At 32.8% G+C, this 17,542-nt stretch overlaps 2 protein-coding genes across 3 annotated transcripts; one reads left to right on the forward strand and one right to left on the reverse strand.

The window, feature by feature from the left end:
- Positions 1 to 2,556: 2,556 nt before the first annotated feature.
- Positions 2,557 to 7,297, reverse strand: LOC128186925 (TBC1 domain family member 20-like). The gene is made up of 8 exons (XM_052856906.1): positions 7,055 to 7,297; positions 6,313 to 6,486; positions 6,061 to 6,141; positions 5,433 to 5,619; positions 5,107 to 5,208; positions 4,783 to 4,924; positions 4,305 to 4,492; positions 2,557 to 3,859 (listed from the first exon to the last, which is right to left on the reverse strand). Exons 1-8 carry the CDS (start codon positions 7,155 to 7,157, stop codon positions 3,673 to 3,675), a joined length of 1,164 nt encoding a protein of 387 aa, XP_052712866.1. The 5' UTR covers positions 7,158 to 7,297; the 3' UTR covers positions 2,557 to 3,672.
- A 104-nt stretch (positions 7,298 to 7,401) lies between these two features.
- Positions 7,402 to 17,194, forward strand: LOC128186923 (diacylglycerol O-acyltransferase 1-like). Of its 2 annotated transcripts, none has more exons than XM_052856904.1 (16): positions 7,402 to 7,576; positions 8,654 to 8,741; positions 11,396 to 11,436; positions 11,894 to 11,979; positions 12,078 to 12,130; positions 12,402 to 12,504; positions 12,889 to 13,035; positions 13,127 to 13,198; positions 13,589 to 13,692; positions 13,802 to 13,840; positions 14,003 to 14,089; positions 14,319 to 14,431; positions 14,575 to 14,640; positions 14,732 to 14,819; positions 14,927 to 14,989; positions 15,311 to 17,194. In XM_052856904.1, exons 1-16 carry the CDS (start codon positions 7,440 to 7,442, stop codon positions 15,467 to 15,469), a joined length of 1,446 nt encoding a protein of 481 aa, XP_052712864.1. In that variant the 5' UTR covers positions 7,402 to 7,439; the 3' UTR covers positions 15,470 to 17,194. The 2 variants fall into 2 exon arrangements, with proteins under 2 accessions (XP_052712864.1, XP_052712863.1); XM_052856903.1 differs by lacking the exon at positions 7,402 to 7,576 and adding an exon at positions 7,698 to 8,491.
- The last annotated feature ends 348 nt before the right edge of the window (positions 17,195 to 17,542 follow it).

Raw genomic sequence — 17,542 nt, forward strand, 5'->3', positions numbered from 1 at the left:
ATGTTAGGGTGTGTGGAGATTTTTGGGGAAGTTACTTGACTATATTTACTATATTTTTGCATTCAGTTGTTAAATTATTTTTATGCTTAACAGGTGATAAATTCATTGCGCATCAAAATTCATTCACATGTGAGGAGAAGGGGGTGGGTTGAGGAGAATTTCCTAGGATTTTCATTATTTCTCAATTGAGTGACGTGAATACAGTAATTCCACAAAGTACCGGTATTGCATCGGTAATTGACCAATAAAAATGAAGAAGCTTTTCATAGGGACTCCTTATTTCAAATATTTGCACCATCTGGCAGAGTAGTAAACAGGTTGATTTGCATGTAAGACAATGTATTTTATGTGTACGGATATACCTTCCGATTATAAGTGACAGTCATCAGAATTATTTTCAATCATAATTTTCATGTATCAGTGGGGAGGGGGGGGGGGGGGGGGGGGGATTGGTGACACCCTTCCCCCCCCCCCCCAAAAAAGTTCCTGCTGGGGTATATTTGCTCACGTGAAAAAAACATCCAAATATTTATGTCGTGCAATACCTTAAACCCCAAATCAATTATGTCGGCAAAGACCTGGACAAATAAAGCTCTTGAGAGGTGAATAATTCAAGGTGTTTCATTTGGCCTTCGACTGCCATTTACACACGAACCAGCTGTAATACTACATGTAGCACTGCATGTGGGGATGCATGCATATGTATTGGTTTGTTGTACTTTTAGTATCATACTTAGATATGAGAGACTTAGAAAATGTCAACATGTTTTAACATTTTCTTACTTTTTTATGGTCACACATGTATGTTAGATGTTGTTGAACATGTGCATTAATAAAGATTACGTTTGTTTGTCGGTCGCGCCTCCTTTTTAAAAATACGATAAATTTTTGCACTGACAACATACAAAAATAGAGGATTTCAAAGGGAAAAGGAGTAAACATACTCTTAATATATATTGTGTCATCAATGTATAATAATATTGGCATATTGGGGTCGGAAACTGCCCCTTCTAGATCTGTGCATGTTATTTCAATGATATATATTACGATGGTTAATTTTTGTCCACTGTCAATAATTTGTATATCGACGAAATTAATTGTATATTAAATATGAGACAAGATAATTTTATCTTATTTTAAATTAAGGATTAAAAACGTTAAAGTCTGGTGCTTAATTTTTCTCAAGATGTAGACGTATTACTAAAGTGGATTGAAATTAAAATAATTTTAGATTACTAACTGGATCAAAAAGATGTGTATTATGTTCTTTAAAAACTTGTTTAGGAATCAAAGTTAATTCGGTGTATTTCTCGAGATGCTGTTTGTGTCAAAACTTGTTCAGTGCAATCCTGACTTTGCCAATTTGCCGTTGCGCATTAGTTGATACTTCACACTGCTTACAAGAGCCGACACTGATGTTTGAGTTATTTAAACACAAGAGCTCAAACTACAATTAATGTGCCATGCAAGGATTTGAATTATTTAAACTACAAAACCGTATCTTTGACAGCATAAATATAGATATTTGTTGAATATCTCGGAGACGCTGGCGAGCCAAAAAACAAAAAAAAAAATTTATCGTGATTTGTGTGTCAGTACATGTAAACATTAAACTAGTCTCGACAAGATATCTTCATGTTAACAAAAAGATTATCATAAATCAACAGTAAATATTTGAACGTATAATATAAAAAACAGTGTGCATGAATATAACGTGATGTAGTTTTTCCTACATCTCATAGAACATGATACATGTAGTATGCATGTATATATAATGCATGAATCGTTCCCAGTTATAAATATTATACGTTTTATCTGAATTTGCTTCTGCTTTGCAAAATGCTGAAGTGTTGATTTTTGCCGTCCTTGATACAGGGTAATTATAGCAAAACAAAGCAGTAAACGAAAATAAAGTGGGAGACGCGGCAAACAGTCATGGCCAGCATGGCCAGACCTTCAAGGATCGTTTTGATTACCTGTCAAGTTAGCAGGGCTATTTTCTGGCATGTCTGAATGATGGCCTTGGGTTTGTGTAGTCTATATGTTGTTTGTTGTATGTATGTGTTGTCGATATCATTGTATCCCAGGACAGATTCTAAAGAACTTTAACTGCATGTATTTCTGGTCATTTAATGATGATGATGAAAGATCAAAACCGTCCTTAGTTTCTTAACAGACAATATTTCGGACGATAAATACATCATAAAAGAATCTTTGTTTGGAGTAGACTAATTGTAGTACATGTATTAGTAACCAGTTTTCAAGAGCCTTATTTAGATTTATTTTTAGAAAGTAAGTTAAGCTTATTGTAAATATGTGTCGTTTCTGCATAGTACATGTAGTACATGTCTGACGAAGTAATGCCTCATAAAATAGTATACCATATCATAACAGAAAAAATAAAATGGTACTTTATGTAAAAATTTAATATTCAACAACACAATATTTAACTGACAAATGAATGTTTCATCTTTGTCTTACTTTAGTCTTCCCCAGTGCTTTACAGAAACTACCAGCTGTAGGCAGGCACTGGGAAATCAGGCTTTTTTTTTGGGGGGGGGGGGGTCTGTAAAGTACAAAAAAAAGAAGAAAAGGAAGTAAAAACCAGCTACAGCAGACAGGAAAAACTACCAATGTCAAATAATAATGTGTTCCAAAACTTATCAATGCAACAAATTACAAAAGCAAAGATACATAGATGTCCAGTTTACAAAGTACAGGTGTAAATGCACAAATTCACACTCTGCAAATATCAAATTAAGTTGTTCTCTTTGCAGGGTCAACATCACAAAGTCAAAATGGTAATCTATCCAACATTTCTCTTCTTTCTGCTTCCAAACATTGCATCTTAATGATAAAAAATCTCTGGTTTTAAATTTGTCTATCAATGTATGGGTAGCCCCTGGGTGGAGGCAATTTAAATACAAGTTTTTAATGTCAAATGAGAGGAACTCCTCAAGTAAAATTGCTACTGAGAAAAATCAACGTTCCCCCCCCCCCCCCCCCCCCCCCCAAAGATGGCAGTTATGGGACATAATCTTTGAAAATTGTGGTTTCAACCATTGTAACAAAATTTCTTGAGACAATTGCAGCTCAGTTACTGTATGTTGCTTAATACATGTATTTTCCATTTCAATTCATTTAAAAATAAAAAAAAATGCACTACAAATGAGCAGGAAGATATACATGTACATGATATTGCTGCCCCAAAGTAAAAAAAAAAATAAGGCATTAAACAGTAAATAACTTAGAGGACTAGAACACACAGCTTGAACTGAACACCTTCACATATAAAGTACTGGGTACATGCGTTCTGTTGACATTTATGTACAGATATGTCAAAATAATGACAAAAAATGACACAACAATGATAGTTGTCAGTCAGAATATTTGATGATTTAGTTTAACTTACTTTAAATAACAACTAACTATGGGACTAATCATAATCAACACATAGAGATATACACTGAGTAATTTATACATGATTGAAGTTGAAATTGATCATGATCCAAGAAACTGAAGTTGAAGATGATCCATGATTAAGTACACAGCATCAGCAGCAAGACAGCATCATTACCACTGTGTTCCAACCATGTCTTCTAAAGAGTGTTTCAGTACATAAAAGATACACATCAAATTGAATTCATTAGACAGCAGTGTATTCCCTGGATTCTAATCATGTACATAGTGGTTGAGCCAGGTTAGTCCTGCTGCAGTGATGATTCCAACAAGTGTCCACAAAGTCACTTTCACGTACAGCCGATTTCCATCCAAGACCATCAGGCTTTTTAATAATCCATCCTTCTGAGGAATCTTGTTCCTTTGGGAGATTTTTCTTCTATATTGTGATAAAGCTAGTCTGTGAATTAAAAAGAAGACCATATTGAGGATCAGAGTTCTGTATTCATCAAACTCAATACAGCTGGTAGTAAAGGGTGATGAAATCATATATAAAGTACCGGTACTTTAACTGTTTTCTTGATTTAAATTAATAAAATGTAACGACAATTACATGGAGTCACAAACCTTTTTTGGATATCAACTGTTCTATATTTTCTTCAAAATTGCAAAGGTCATTAAACAGGTAAACCTCTATATCTTGAACACTGATATCTCAAATACAATGGATATATTGAAGTGATTTTTAAGTCCTAACCATTTTTTTTTTTTTTTTACAGAATTTTGCCCTCAATATCTCAAATACTCGGATATCTTGAAGTTTTTAAACAGTCCCATCTAGTTTGAGATAAAGAAGTTTGACTGTACTATTCATTGTTTAAAAGTAATACATGAAATAGTCTTACTTTTTCTGCTCATGAATCTCTGCAGCTTCTTTTGCAACAATCTTGGGAGGACATTTTGAGAACAGATCCTTGGCTGTGACAATTAATTCTTCAAAAGGCAGATTGTCAGGTATATGTGATAACATTCCGTGTAAGGTACACATTTCACACTCACTTGCAAGAATTTCCTTTTCTCTATACAAAACAATCTACAAAGGTATTTGTAAGATATCAATGCTATATTTTAATATGATCTAGATATCAACTATTAACAGTTTTCTGTCAAAAATTAATAATCATTCAAATACATAAAATACAAAGATTTTTTTAAACAAGATTACAATGGAAATATGGCTTTAGTGAAACTAACACTCCATGAAAAAAAACTCAACTTCATGTAAAAAAAAAGTTGTTCAGTCCAAATTGACAATAAATTCATAAATTGTAAATCATTATGTCTAGTATACATGTATATACATGCACTAGTACATATACTTACAGAGGCTGCCATGTAAATTGGCATTAGTGGAGCACTGGCCATGAAGAAATCATAGAGCCTCACAATGGAATCTAGGTCACCAAGGACATGACCAAACCATGTTATCAACCAGCTTAAACTAAACACAGTTCCTACTTCAGATCTACAAATATAATTGATATACATGTACATTTGTATAAAGTATGATGTTTGATTTACTCTATGAAGAAAAATCATAAACTTCAAATTCATAACCTATGAAACTTTAAGAAACTTTAACTCATAAAATGAATGAATTTGACTGGTAAGACAGGCTAAAAAGTCAATAATGAATAAGAAACTCACTCTTCCATAAATTGTCGTAATTTAGGACTGGCTCTCCCCACAATAGGGTACAAGTAGTTGAGTATATGTTTTGTTCGGTCCATGTTGACATCCATGAAATCCCTGTTACCAAGTAAATTAACTGTATAGTGCTTTGTTGGATCACCAAAACAATGAAAATTTTAATAAAAATAGATATAACTGGTAGAAAACAATACAAGTGATCTACTTTTAAGACTTAGAGTACTGTCAAAATATCTCTTTATTCTCAAATGATTAAGAAACATTCAATACATTATTATTTTAAACGTTACACTAAGGATTTTCAGCGGCAAGACTTTGCATACCTGAGATGCTGTAATGATAAAACATCAAGGACAGCAAAGGCTAGATCCTCCCCCAGAACAAGCAGAAATGTGACACAGATATCATGATAGCCTTGGTAGTAGTGAAGTTCCTCGTGCTGCACTAGAACCCTCATGATCAAGTCTACTAGCTGGTCCTGATACGACATTCGGACCTCCTCCTCCATACCTGAAACAGCGGACAAATATGATATAGTCTCGGGAATATTATTGTATATAAGAGTACATGTAAATTAGAGCGAGTTACAAGTGTTCATTCTGTGAAAAGACAGCTTTCTTGGTTTTATAAAGAGAAAATAACAGTTTCCCTTTTCATGTTACACTAATGATATTGTAGTAGGAAAGGAGGAATGAGTATATAAATACAACGAAAACATATGGCTGGACCGGGAATCGAACCCGGGACCCCTGCAACTCTAGTCAGGAGCTCTACCACTGAGCTACCCAGGCCGATATCCACGGTCCATATAGCCCCAACTACTACAATATCATATTTCTGACTGAGCACATGAATTTGGTTTATTGAGAACAGCAAAAAACCATTGTCTTAATTTACTTAGGTGATCTTTTAAAAAAATTGCTCATGTAATGCATAACAATGGAAACACACCTGGGGGGAATCTCTTCAAGGACCGATTAACATCCATCACAACCTGAGTATAATCTCTGTGTCCATGTAAAACCTCCTCGGCTAAGAAATAAAACACATCAGTATCCAAGATAAAACTTAAAAATTTAAATATGATTATCAATAGTTTGATTCCTTGGGTCTTTTTCTATCAAATTTTAACAACCATTCATTCTTAACCACTTTGCAAGCAAAAATTGCATTTAAAGATTTTTTACATGATGTATCACTTACGAGGTTTCTTTGGAATGTCTGTAACATCAACATCAAGCAGCCTTGGCCAAACCTCTTTTCGTATATCATCATTCAGTAATCCACCTGGACTTACAGCAAAACTTCTTAATCGTTCAATGTCTACATCATTGCTTGATAAAGTATCTAAGATTTCTTTCTCTTTTTTCGAATACTCTGTAGAAAAATAATTAGTACATATACAACATCAACAATCATTATATACCTAATGTTCATTTTACATGTAAATAATATGATTGGGTTCTTATTTTTAACTCTTGATATGAGTAATCTGCTTTATTTAAAAACAAATATTATTTTATTATCATAATGATATAATGAAAATGATATTTGGTAAGAAATATGTGTGATTAAATTAAAAAGAGAAGGATTTAAAGAGAATTGTTGTTTTTTCCTGATGAGGTTAGTTAATTGTGAAAACAATGTTATTTGGAATGGCGTTCTCTTGAAGAAATGGTAGACCAAGAGACCATCAGTGAATCATCAGTGACAGACTTAAGTACCTTAATTCTTCTTCCCCTTACATGCCAATGCATGTGAACTCATTGACCTGTACATAAACATCTACACATGGTGTCATTATAGTACATCCTCTATTTGACAAAAACGTACCTATCTTGTTATCAGGAATACATATCAAATTATAAGGCATCAGTCAAGCTCATTTAATTCTCAACATATGCGACACATTTTCATGGTCTTGTGAATATATTGGATGTATTACCTTCTTCGATGTTTGAGCTTTCAATAATATTTTCGCTGACAGAATTAGTTCTGTCTAATGTCTTGTCTATTTTCGACCGATTTTTCCTTCTCTCAATCACCATATCTGCTTGCAAACATAATTTCTACACGTCATTTGTGAAGACCATACACCGGAGGAGCAGACAGCTATTACCTGCCCCTTATATCATCAGGATAAAACAACGAAGAAATTTAACTATCACAGACAATGTATAATATTTGACATACTGTATGACTTAACTAGGTATAGAAATAAAAAAATCGTGGTTTTTCAACAGCTCTGATTTTGTGACTTGTTAATAAATTTGTATTTATCTTTTACATGATCTATGCGATGTTGATACAATTCTCAGCTTCCGGTAAAAATGGCAACAAAGTCCGGAATTAAAAAATCTAAAAGCGAAGGTACTACTACACGTCTGCGTCGAACCATAAGTGTCACGCAAGTTGAAGCCATTAGTAAAGAACAACAGAGACACAAAGAAAACGAGCCGGATAAACCGTAAGTTTTATAAAAGTGTATTTTCTGTTTTTCCTATTCAGTATGCGCCGACTGTCTTACTTACGATACACCATAGGTGTAAATATCACGGTTCACTGAATCAAAGGTAAACCCCACGCAGTGACCACTCACGTATATAAATAGCCTCACGACTCTATCATGAAGGCCAAACTTGAGAACCAATCGAAAACGGTTGCACGTGCGATAGTGCTGCAGTTTTCCAATAAGCGTGTTATCATGTTTATTTACAGCTGATTTTTAGCATATTTAGTATACACAGTTGATGTATTGTGCAGAAGCCTGGTGTAGGTTTGAAAGAGATCTACATGGGGATTCCCTGAGAATTGCAGAATTTTCGAAGATTTAATCCAGAAGACCTTATTGTGAGGCATTCAAATTTATTTTATTTTTGCATTTGCAATTCACATTGCTCTGTGGAATTAAGATGTTGATTGACAACAGAATATTGGATGATGTCTTTCCAACACAGCTTGGGGAAAAGCCAGTGGATTTAGTTTCAAGTACCAAACATTACAGAATAAATGCAGAGGTGTCCTTTGGTGACATCAATAATAATTCTGAGTATATAAGAAATTCACAGCAGAAAAGGAGAGAAAGATCTGAGAGCAGTGAATCTAAAGACAGTGGTGTTGACTCAATCAGTTATGCAAATTCAGATCTTGACACAACCTGCAAAAAGTGTGATAAAAATTGCAAAGTGCATGATGACATTGGAACAAAGCTTGACTGTGACAAAAAAACTGAAGCTTACTGTAATATAGCAGAGGTAACAAATAGTGAACAGAGTGAGGACTCAAGTGGTAATAAGACTGATAAAAGTGCTTGGTCAAAGTGGATCCCATCATTTTTATTGGAACCAGAGTATATTTTGAATTCTTTGAATAAAAAAGGATTGTAAGTTTTTTGTTTTTGGGTGGGAGAGGGTGTTCAATTGTCAAATCACTGTAGCTATTAAATCTGAGATCTGGTCAACTCTACTGACATTAGATTTTTTAATTAAAACAATTATTTTTAAACCACTGCAGCATTTCGTCATTCTGTTCTTTTCCTTTACAGCATCCACAAGCATGCTGATTCATTATTTAGTACAGATAGTGGCTTTACCAACTACAGGGGCTTGTTGAATCTCTGTATTCTTTTGTTGGTAAGTAAACATCATTTTGTTTTTACTTAGTATTTATTCCTTGGAAAATTCTGAGCATGATATTTCAAGAAGGAAGATAGTTTGTGTCACTCTTTGAATTGTATTATGAAAAAACCCCCCAGTTTTTGCATCTCATGCTTTTAGCAGAAATGTGATTGAAATAATCTTGAATAGATTTTTTTTCCCATGTATAGTCATATTTCATTCTATATGGAAATCAGTCTGAATGAGTCTTCATCATTTGGTAATTGTAAATATTTGGCCCAGACATACATGCACTTGCTCTAGAATGAAAGGGTAAGTCTGAGGACCGTTCATTTGAAAATTATACATCTATACCCTGCATGTATGTCTGGGACAAATAAAATGGCACTCTCATATTTTGAACTGATGCCAAGCAAATTAAAGCAAACTTTTACTAGAATAAGCTGGTATTCAGGTAATAGATAAAATCAAAAATTCTGTTCTGCAATGAATTGTTTCAAATTTTGATGAATCATGAATCACACGGGTCAAATCAAATTAGACACTTTTGTAATAGAGTGATATTAGCATGAACAGCTGGACAAGACCTTGACCTTTTAAATACAGGTAAAGGTATTTTACTGGTACCAAGTGAATAGAATACAGCCATTTATATGAACAGGTTAATCCAGTCTCCAGTATTTGATTTAAGTAGGGCAAATATAAAAGTACATATACCTGTATCTGTATTATATTAAATAGATTTATGCAGATTTATAATTTTAGAGATCATATTGCATTACTTTCATTGATCTGTATACCGATAGAGAAAAATGACTATGAAGTTTTGCTTGCTGCACCTTGCATGTAATTTATAAAAGTAGCCTTAAATTTGTTACTTTTTATGCATCACCTCAAGTATATAATATACTGAAATTAATGTTAGTCTATTTATAAGTAAATGAGTAGAAAACTGGTATAATGCAGATTTTTCTACAACAATTTTGAGGTTTAGAAGATTTTTGAAAAATGCAGGTTATATTTATTTATAGTAATGACTCGTATCGCTGAGATCATTTTGATAACTGTTATTGATGATCCAATTCAACTTCTGGTGCTGTTTACCATTTTAAAGTGACAATCAGATATGCAGTAGGCAATGCACTCATGCCATACAGACACATGTAATTCCTCAGAGCTGAATCAGCTATTTTTGGTGACCTTGAAAGAGAGCAAACAGCTGAAGTGAACCTTTTGTTGATTTTTTAAATAGGAAAATCAGGGCTTTGTTAAAAAGTTGTTCACCTGTTAAAAAGTTCAGTTAATGTTATAGTTTTGAAATGTCTTTGCAAAGGCCTGCACTTTTTTGAGATTTGGATTTTGGACTTCATGTGTGTGCTAAACTTCAGACTTGGTAGTGTAATCATTTAAAATTCAGGGTCAAACATTTATTAAACATGTATACGTGACTCAGATTTTAGTTTTAAAGTTTTAATAAACACTTACAAACATTCATCTATTGTATTCACATGTGATTTTCAAGTTTACACCACTTACAGTATTAAGTATGAAAGTATAGTAAATATATCAGGAAGTGAAACATGTGCAATGCATGCATTGCACATTATATCAATTTGTCACTTAAAGTCCTAGTGATTGCAACTTGCCAAAATGGATTTTAAAAAAAAAGAAAAACCCTTTCCCTTTGTTTGATAATGTGTGGATGGAAGTGGGCCTGTCAATTAAGATTGATAATGCAAGAAATATAAATAGATTGGCCTTGAGTTAGGTAACAACACGTAAAAAAAATAAAAACTGGTCGAGGGGTGAGATATGAGTCAAGGATATGAATGCAGACAAAGAAATTTTTAAATAAAGAATATACGGACCGGTACAAGTAATTTGTTTACACTTTAAAGTTCAACTGGTAATGCCCTATTTGAAAGAAATTCGAGAAAAAAAAAATCACACTTCAGTGTAAAAGTTTACTGGTAAACTTTTCTTTGGATGAAAAGTGTTTTTACATTCTCCTGAGTGTCATACTTAACATTTCTTCTTTTTTTTTTAATGGAAACTTTTCCTGAAATAGTTGAACATGAAGTAATGCTATACCAATTTAATCTAAAGGATTAATTATAAATGATTAAATGTAGAACCACAAGTTATTCCCTGATTTGTAAATTGGCCACTTTGGAGGGAAATTAGTGTAAGTATAGGATACTTTAAATAAAACTGCCCATTTAAGAATCTTCACTTCTTGATAACGGTATCACCGTATGTCCTTGGCAGATATAAGTACCGTAATTTTGTTTACTGGACAAAGTTCTACCTTGAACTTGAAGATCTCTAGAATATTGCGTTTGTTGAAACAAGACTTGTCAGTGCAAGAGTATTTCAAGGCTATTGATAAATGTCTCCCTTTATAGCCAGGACTAAAAACTTTTCTTCTTATCAGCGCTGTATATGTACCCTATTACAGTAAATACCAGTAATAACTTGCATGTTGTTATCTAAGGGTTAAATTAAAGCATACAGTCAAGTGGATACGATTGATAATATGATTTTAAGATGTCTCATAGGTTTTATCTTGATTTGCTTGTATAATCTAAAACTTCATACAGATAATTATATCTATTTATTCAGTATTGGTTAAATTGATTGAATAATCTATTGAACTTTTTACTTTTTAGGCGCTGTCAAATACCAGATTGTTTATTGAAAATTTGATCAAGTAAGTACATGTACACTCATTTATAGAATTATAAAGAAAGGAAATGTGTAACTCCTTATTGTATATAGAGAATTCAAAGGAAGTAATATTGTAAAAAATAAAAAAAGAAAATCAATGTGCTATTCAAATGATTTCTAAATGCATCCTTTGATTTGTATTAACCTATTATTAGTGTAGAAAACCACAACTGTTGCACAAATCTGCCTGAAGGTTGAGGCCTTTTAACAACTAACTGGTATATTACCTGTCCGTGCATTATAAATCAATACAATGTAACTACTGAAAGAAGGGGAATGTGGAAATATGGAAATGCATCTAACAAACAGATCTAATATTTTTTTCATCACTTCATTTTAGTCCATGTATTAGTAAAACAATAAATATCAAAAGAAGGGGAATGTAGGGAGGTTTGTTAAACAGATCTGATAGAAGTATAGAAATCTTTCACTTTTTTCAGATATGGAATCCTGATTGACCCTCTCAAGGTCATCCAGTACTTCCTGTCAGAACCATACAGCTGGCCCAACGCCCTTCTACTGTTTTGTAGGTTATTTTAAAGTTACTGGAGTATTTATCCCATCAATATAGGCTACAGAGGGAAGATTATCATTATATAATTTTTAAATCTTTTTTTTTTCCAGCTGAAAATTTCTACATATTATTTGCATTTGCTGTAGAAGTATTGTTATCAAAAGTAAGTTCATTATACACATGTATTCATAGATCTATACACATTGAATTCAAATTAAAGTTGGGTGCATTTTCAATTCATTTAGAAAGTTTCACAGAACTGTTATGCTGAATTAAATATGGTGCATAATGCATGTTGAGCTTTTCAAATCTTTTCACATTAATTTGTAAAGGGCTTTTCTCCATTGGGGAACTCTTCTATTACTCCTTAGAATCCAATCATTTGCTATGTGATATAAATACATGTATATGATAGATATAATGTCTTGTGGCAGGAATGGCTGTCAGAGAGGTTAGGAATGGTGCTGAATGCGACCAATCTGTTACTGAGCTTAACGGTGCCAGCGACAGTTATCCTGTACGTCCACCCTAACCCAGGTAAATGTCCGGACCATATAGCAGCTACTGTGGCAACACCTTTGATTATGAGTGACCAATGTACTTGGAATTCGTAGGTCACCCATGCTCTCAAATATTCATTCCCATGAATAACGAGTTTGTCAGTTTAGTGCTTTTTAAGAATCTACCATAATAAAATAAACCAACTACTTGTAATTTCAATTCTTACAAAGCAGTGAAATTGTGCTCACCCAGGAACAATGACAACCATTAACTAAATACAATGATTCAAAAAAGTTCCATTCCTCTTTTAAATTGTCTAATATAAAAGAGTAGTGTACATAGATGTAGTGTAATGTTTCTAAACATTAGACGATTATAAATAAAAAATGCCTGTAATAATTGACCTGTTCTTTATTTCAGGGTTTTCTGTTGTCACTTGTGGGGTGGCCACTGTTGTATTTCTCAAGTTAGTCTCCTACGTTTGTGTCAACAAATGGTGTCGAGAAAAGAAGGCAGAAGTCAAAAAGTCACACCGTAGAAAGTCAGTCAGTATGTCCGAACCAGCCCGTAAGTATCTGTATAACAAAGTAATCCCTGGTATTCTTCTTCACATAGATATTAGTTGAAGATATTCAATTTCTACTATTTTTTGCTTCAGTCTCAAAGAACTTGATGAATGGTGATGTCCAAACAACTTTTGTCAGTTACCCAGACAACCTCACACTGAATGGTAAGCCAGCTACGTAATTAATGGAGTCATTTTATATTTATAGAATACTTGCATTAAGTATAATAATTGAATTTAAAATTGATGCAAGATTATCTCTAAACGTACATGTATTATATTTGGAATGTACAATATTTATAAAATAGTTTTTCAATAAGTTGGCATGGATTTGAATTAGTATATTCCTTATCGTTCCTTTTCTTAAACATACATACATATGCATGGTCTTTAGCGATGTACTTGATTTAGCGGAAGCCACATCCTGCCAAAAGCACTAAGTAGAATACACAGCCAAATGTCATATGTAAACAGTTTTTCCTCTGAAGATGTTGCAACTAAATTAGTCATGAATGAATTTTTGTTACATTTAAACCAATATATACAACATTACAGACATGTATTATTTCATCTGTACACCAACCCTCTGCTATGAACTCAACTTTCCAAGAACCATCCGAATCAGGAAAAGATTTCTACTTAAAAGAATTGTAGAAATGGTAAAGCATTTTCACTGGCATCATAAAATATATATGTAAAATATATTCCTTTCAAATAAGAAATAGTTTGAGTAACAATTGGTATATAGTTTTGTTTCTTGAATTTCAGATGTTTTTGGCCCAGCTAATGACAGGCTTAGTGCAACAGGTAAGCAAATTTGCGTCCGACTGTTAATTCCTTAAAGAACAAAATTAATATTTCCTACCTTCTGGCCAACAAAAGAACCTTTAACTTTCACTTTAGATCCACTGTTATTGGTAGGATTGATAGAAGTCTGAGTTTAAGCTATTGATTTGTTTGTATTTACAGTGGATCATACCCACGGTGAACAATTCCCTGAAACCACTCACAGATATGGAGATTCCTTTAGTGATTGAAAGACTTCTTAAATTAGCTGTAAGTAAGCAAAACAATCAAGAAACTGGATCTGAATGCAGGTTCAGTGATTTAGTTTTTGAAGAGATGTGTATATGCAAGTACATTATTTTTTTGTAATGTACAACTTTCCACCTTACTGGCTTAAGGATACAATGTCATTGAAGGGAAAGGAATCCTGTAGCTGATGATAATATTTTGTTCTGATTTTATCTTGATTTGCTTGTATATTCAGTAAATCTTGTTACAGGTTCCCAACCACTTGATTTGGCTGATCTTTTTCTACTGGTTCTTCCATTCCTGTCTAAATGTGTCGGCAGAATTATTGCGCTTTGGAGACAGAGAGTTCTACAAAGATTGGTGGCAAGTTACTATATACATTATACCATACATACTATATACAGCGTCTTCTCTGAAATTTAGCACATTTATTGTTTAGTACATTGTATATACAAGTACGGATCTCATTATGAGAATGTACATAATTTTCTTTGTCACATTTTCAGGAATGCCGAGTCAATTTCTGAATTCTGGCAAACTTGGAACATTCCTGTCCATAGATGGGCGCTCAGGTTGGTCAAGTTTACTTTTGATTAAGTTTTTCATTATGATTGCACAACAGATGAAAAAGGTCATGGTTTACAAATCTTTTTTTTTTTGCAGACATTTATACAAACCACTTCTTCGACGTGGTGTGTCTAAACAAGTTGCTTCAGTGGCTGTGTTTGCTACCTCAGCTTTCTTCCATGAGGTGTGTACTGGTATCTTGAGGTTGATGCCTCAGACACAGTTTTTGAAATTTTATTTAACATGTTCAATCAAACACGTTTCAACAAATTTTCTTTGTTTTCTTTTTAGTATTTACTTAGTGTTCCTCTAAGAATGTTTAGAGTGTGGGCTTTCACAGCAATGTTGGGGCAAGTAAGTACCAGGCAGAAAGCGATTCTAAAAAATTATGAATTTGTTTATTGATATATCATAGATCTCGTCAGCATAAAAATTACAGGGGGTATCAATTTACCCATATTTCATATCCAAACGATGTCATCTTTGAAGATTGATCATATTTACTTTTGAAAAAAATTCTTTTTCTGTATTAATAATACAGTAACTCTCTTATAAAACATGACTGTCACTGAAAATTATCTACAAAATTTAGAAATGAGACGAGTGATTGATTGCTGTCTCCATTAAATCTGTTAAAGTAATGATTTGAAATGGTGACTCTTGATTTCTGTGCAGGTACCCCTGGCAATGTTTACAGCAAAGTTTTGTAAAGGTCGCCACCAGATCGGGAACATGATTGTGTGGTTGTCCCTCATTCTGGGCCAGCCAATCGCCATCCTAGCCTATGTCCATGACTATTACGTCGGAAATGTCCTTCTGTCCTTCCATAACTGAGGACTGAAATTTTGAGTGTATTAGGGTAAAAAAAAAAAAAATAAAAATAAATATATTTTTGGATGTGCCACACAAGTTGCAAATGAAACGTGAAGAATTAGAAATGATTACTTTGTGTTTAAAAAACACAATATAAATGTGAGACTATTTGGTGTTTCAAAAACACAAAGAAGTTGATTGTAAAAGTGATTTTGATTATTTTGTGATGTTGAAGTTTTGAGAGAGTATCAGACTTCAATGTACTAGTTGATTGTTTTGTTCATTAATTGTATTATAATGCAACTAAAATATGTATTGCCTCGTCATATGAGGGTACATATCACATGTAGCTACTTTAATTTCTTTTGATTTTTTTTCACAAGATTTGCTCCTTATTTGTATCACAACCAATGCAATTAAAATAATATGTAATACACCGTCATATGAAATAAACTATTTACCTGTAACTACACCAATTTTTTGAATGGAGAAAAACCTGTTACAAATTACATTTGTGCATGATTATGTTCTGCAAGTTTTTATTTTGTTTTGTTGTTGATCTATTCTGAACCTTTTTCTCTGTTTTGAATTACATGTATAAGGAAGCATTCTGCATATTTGACATTATTTAATATAGAAAAGTTTGTTTCCATGGTTTGTTATGAAGCTAGTCAATGAGTTCATATGTAAATGTTCAGTCTAAAAATAAAACACTCTCAGGGTTATGAAGAACAAAGACTTCAAGCTCATTCCAAACAAAACAAATAGAAGAGAATATTTTTTCTTGTTCAACACCTTAATTCTTGAATCAACACCTTTGTATCTTGATGTTTTTCGCTTTTTTGATCCTGTTATATTTATATGCCTGAAAACCTTTCTTTAAAAAAATTTCCTCTGATTTTTTTGCTAAAAAAATAAATATCTATCAATCATATCACATACAGCCGATGATTGCAGGGGATCACCATGGTATGATAGAAGCTTAGAATAAAATAGAGCAGAAGCCAGTATTATGTATATGATTTTTATGTCTTTATGTAATTCATATACAGATAAAGTGTTGCCCATATTGAATCACTGTGCGATTCCTTGCTGATCTCACATGCTGTCTCCAAGATATAACAAATAAGCTGTGATTTTTGAGACATAATGAGCATTATTTGTGAACCTGTATATTTTCAAATAGTGATGCATTCTTTGAGTCCATTTACATGTATTTGTATAGAGATAGTTACTGTACATGTATTATGTGTGTTGTTTTGTTCTGACATTAATCATTTAACCATAATTTTGTACCAAGTGCATCTGCTTAATTAACTTGACACTTTAGGGCAAAATCTTGCAGATTATATTGATAGCAACATGGGGCTGGATTCTGGCATGTGCGAAAGCAATAGACGTTTTTGTGAGGATGTTTTTTTCTCTCCTCAACAGATACTGAGTAACAATTCTACTTAATTACACTCTTGCATTTAACAATTATAAAAGATGTAAGAAATAGTTTTAATTATTGCCAGACCAGTCTTTATTTAGAGTTTCTATTCTATATAAAATTCTATTTGTACCTTATATATTGTACATTGAAAGCTTTATAACTAATGCAAATAAAAATAATTCAATACACATGAATCACTTCTTGTCTGATATCTTCAATAATGGATCAAAGAATGCCTAGAAGAACAAATGTCATTTGCATGTACATATACCTGGTACATGCATGACATTGTTTAATTCATGCCTAGAAAATTCCATTAAAAAAATAGCAGTTACGATGTTTATTCTTGCAGGATTTCATGTGACATAAAAAATTCAACTCCCATTAGCAAAATATATTTTGATGATTATTTTGTTGGTTAATTGTAAGAACCATCTAATACATCAAATTTCCCTGCATGTTTACTATATGCGACTTCCTTTAATGATATGTCTTTATATTCAAATATATCAAGATCTCTCCACATCACCAAATTACATTTGCAGTTCCTACCTTCAAGTGAACCATGAAATCAGAACCCAAAATTTTAATCAACAAATATTGTTTTTACAGTAAGCAAAAGTTTTTACACTAATACATATCAGCACTGTAGTACAACA

Source organism: Crassostrea angulata, chromosome 6 (genome assembly GCF_025612915.1).
Source record: "Crassostrea angulata isolate pt1a10 chromosome 6, ASM2561291v2, whole genome shotgun sequence".
NCBI classification, from domain to species: Eukaryota; Metazoa; Mollusca; class Bivalvia; order Ostreida; family Ostreidae; genus Magallana; species Magallana angulata.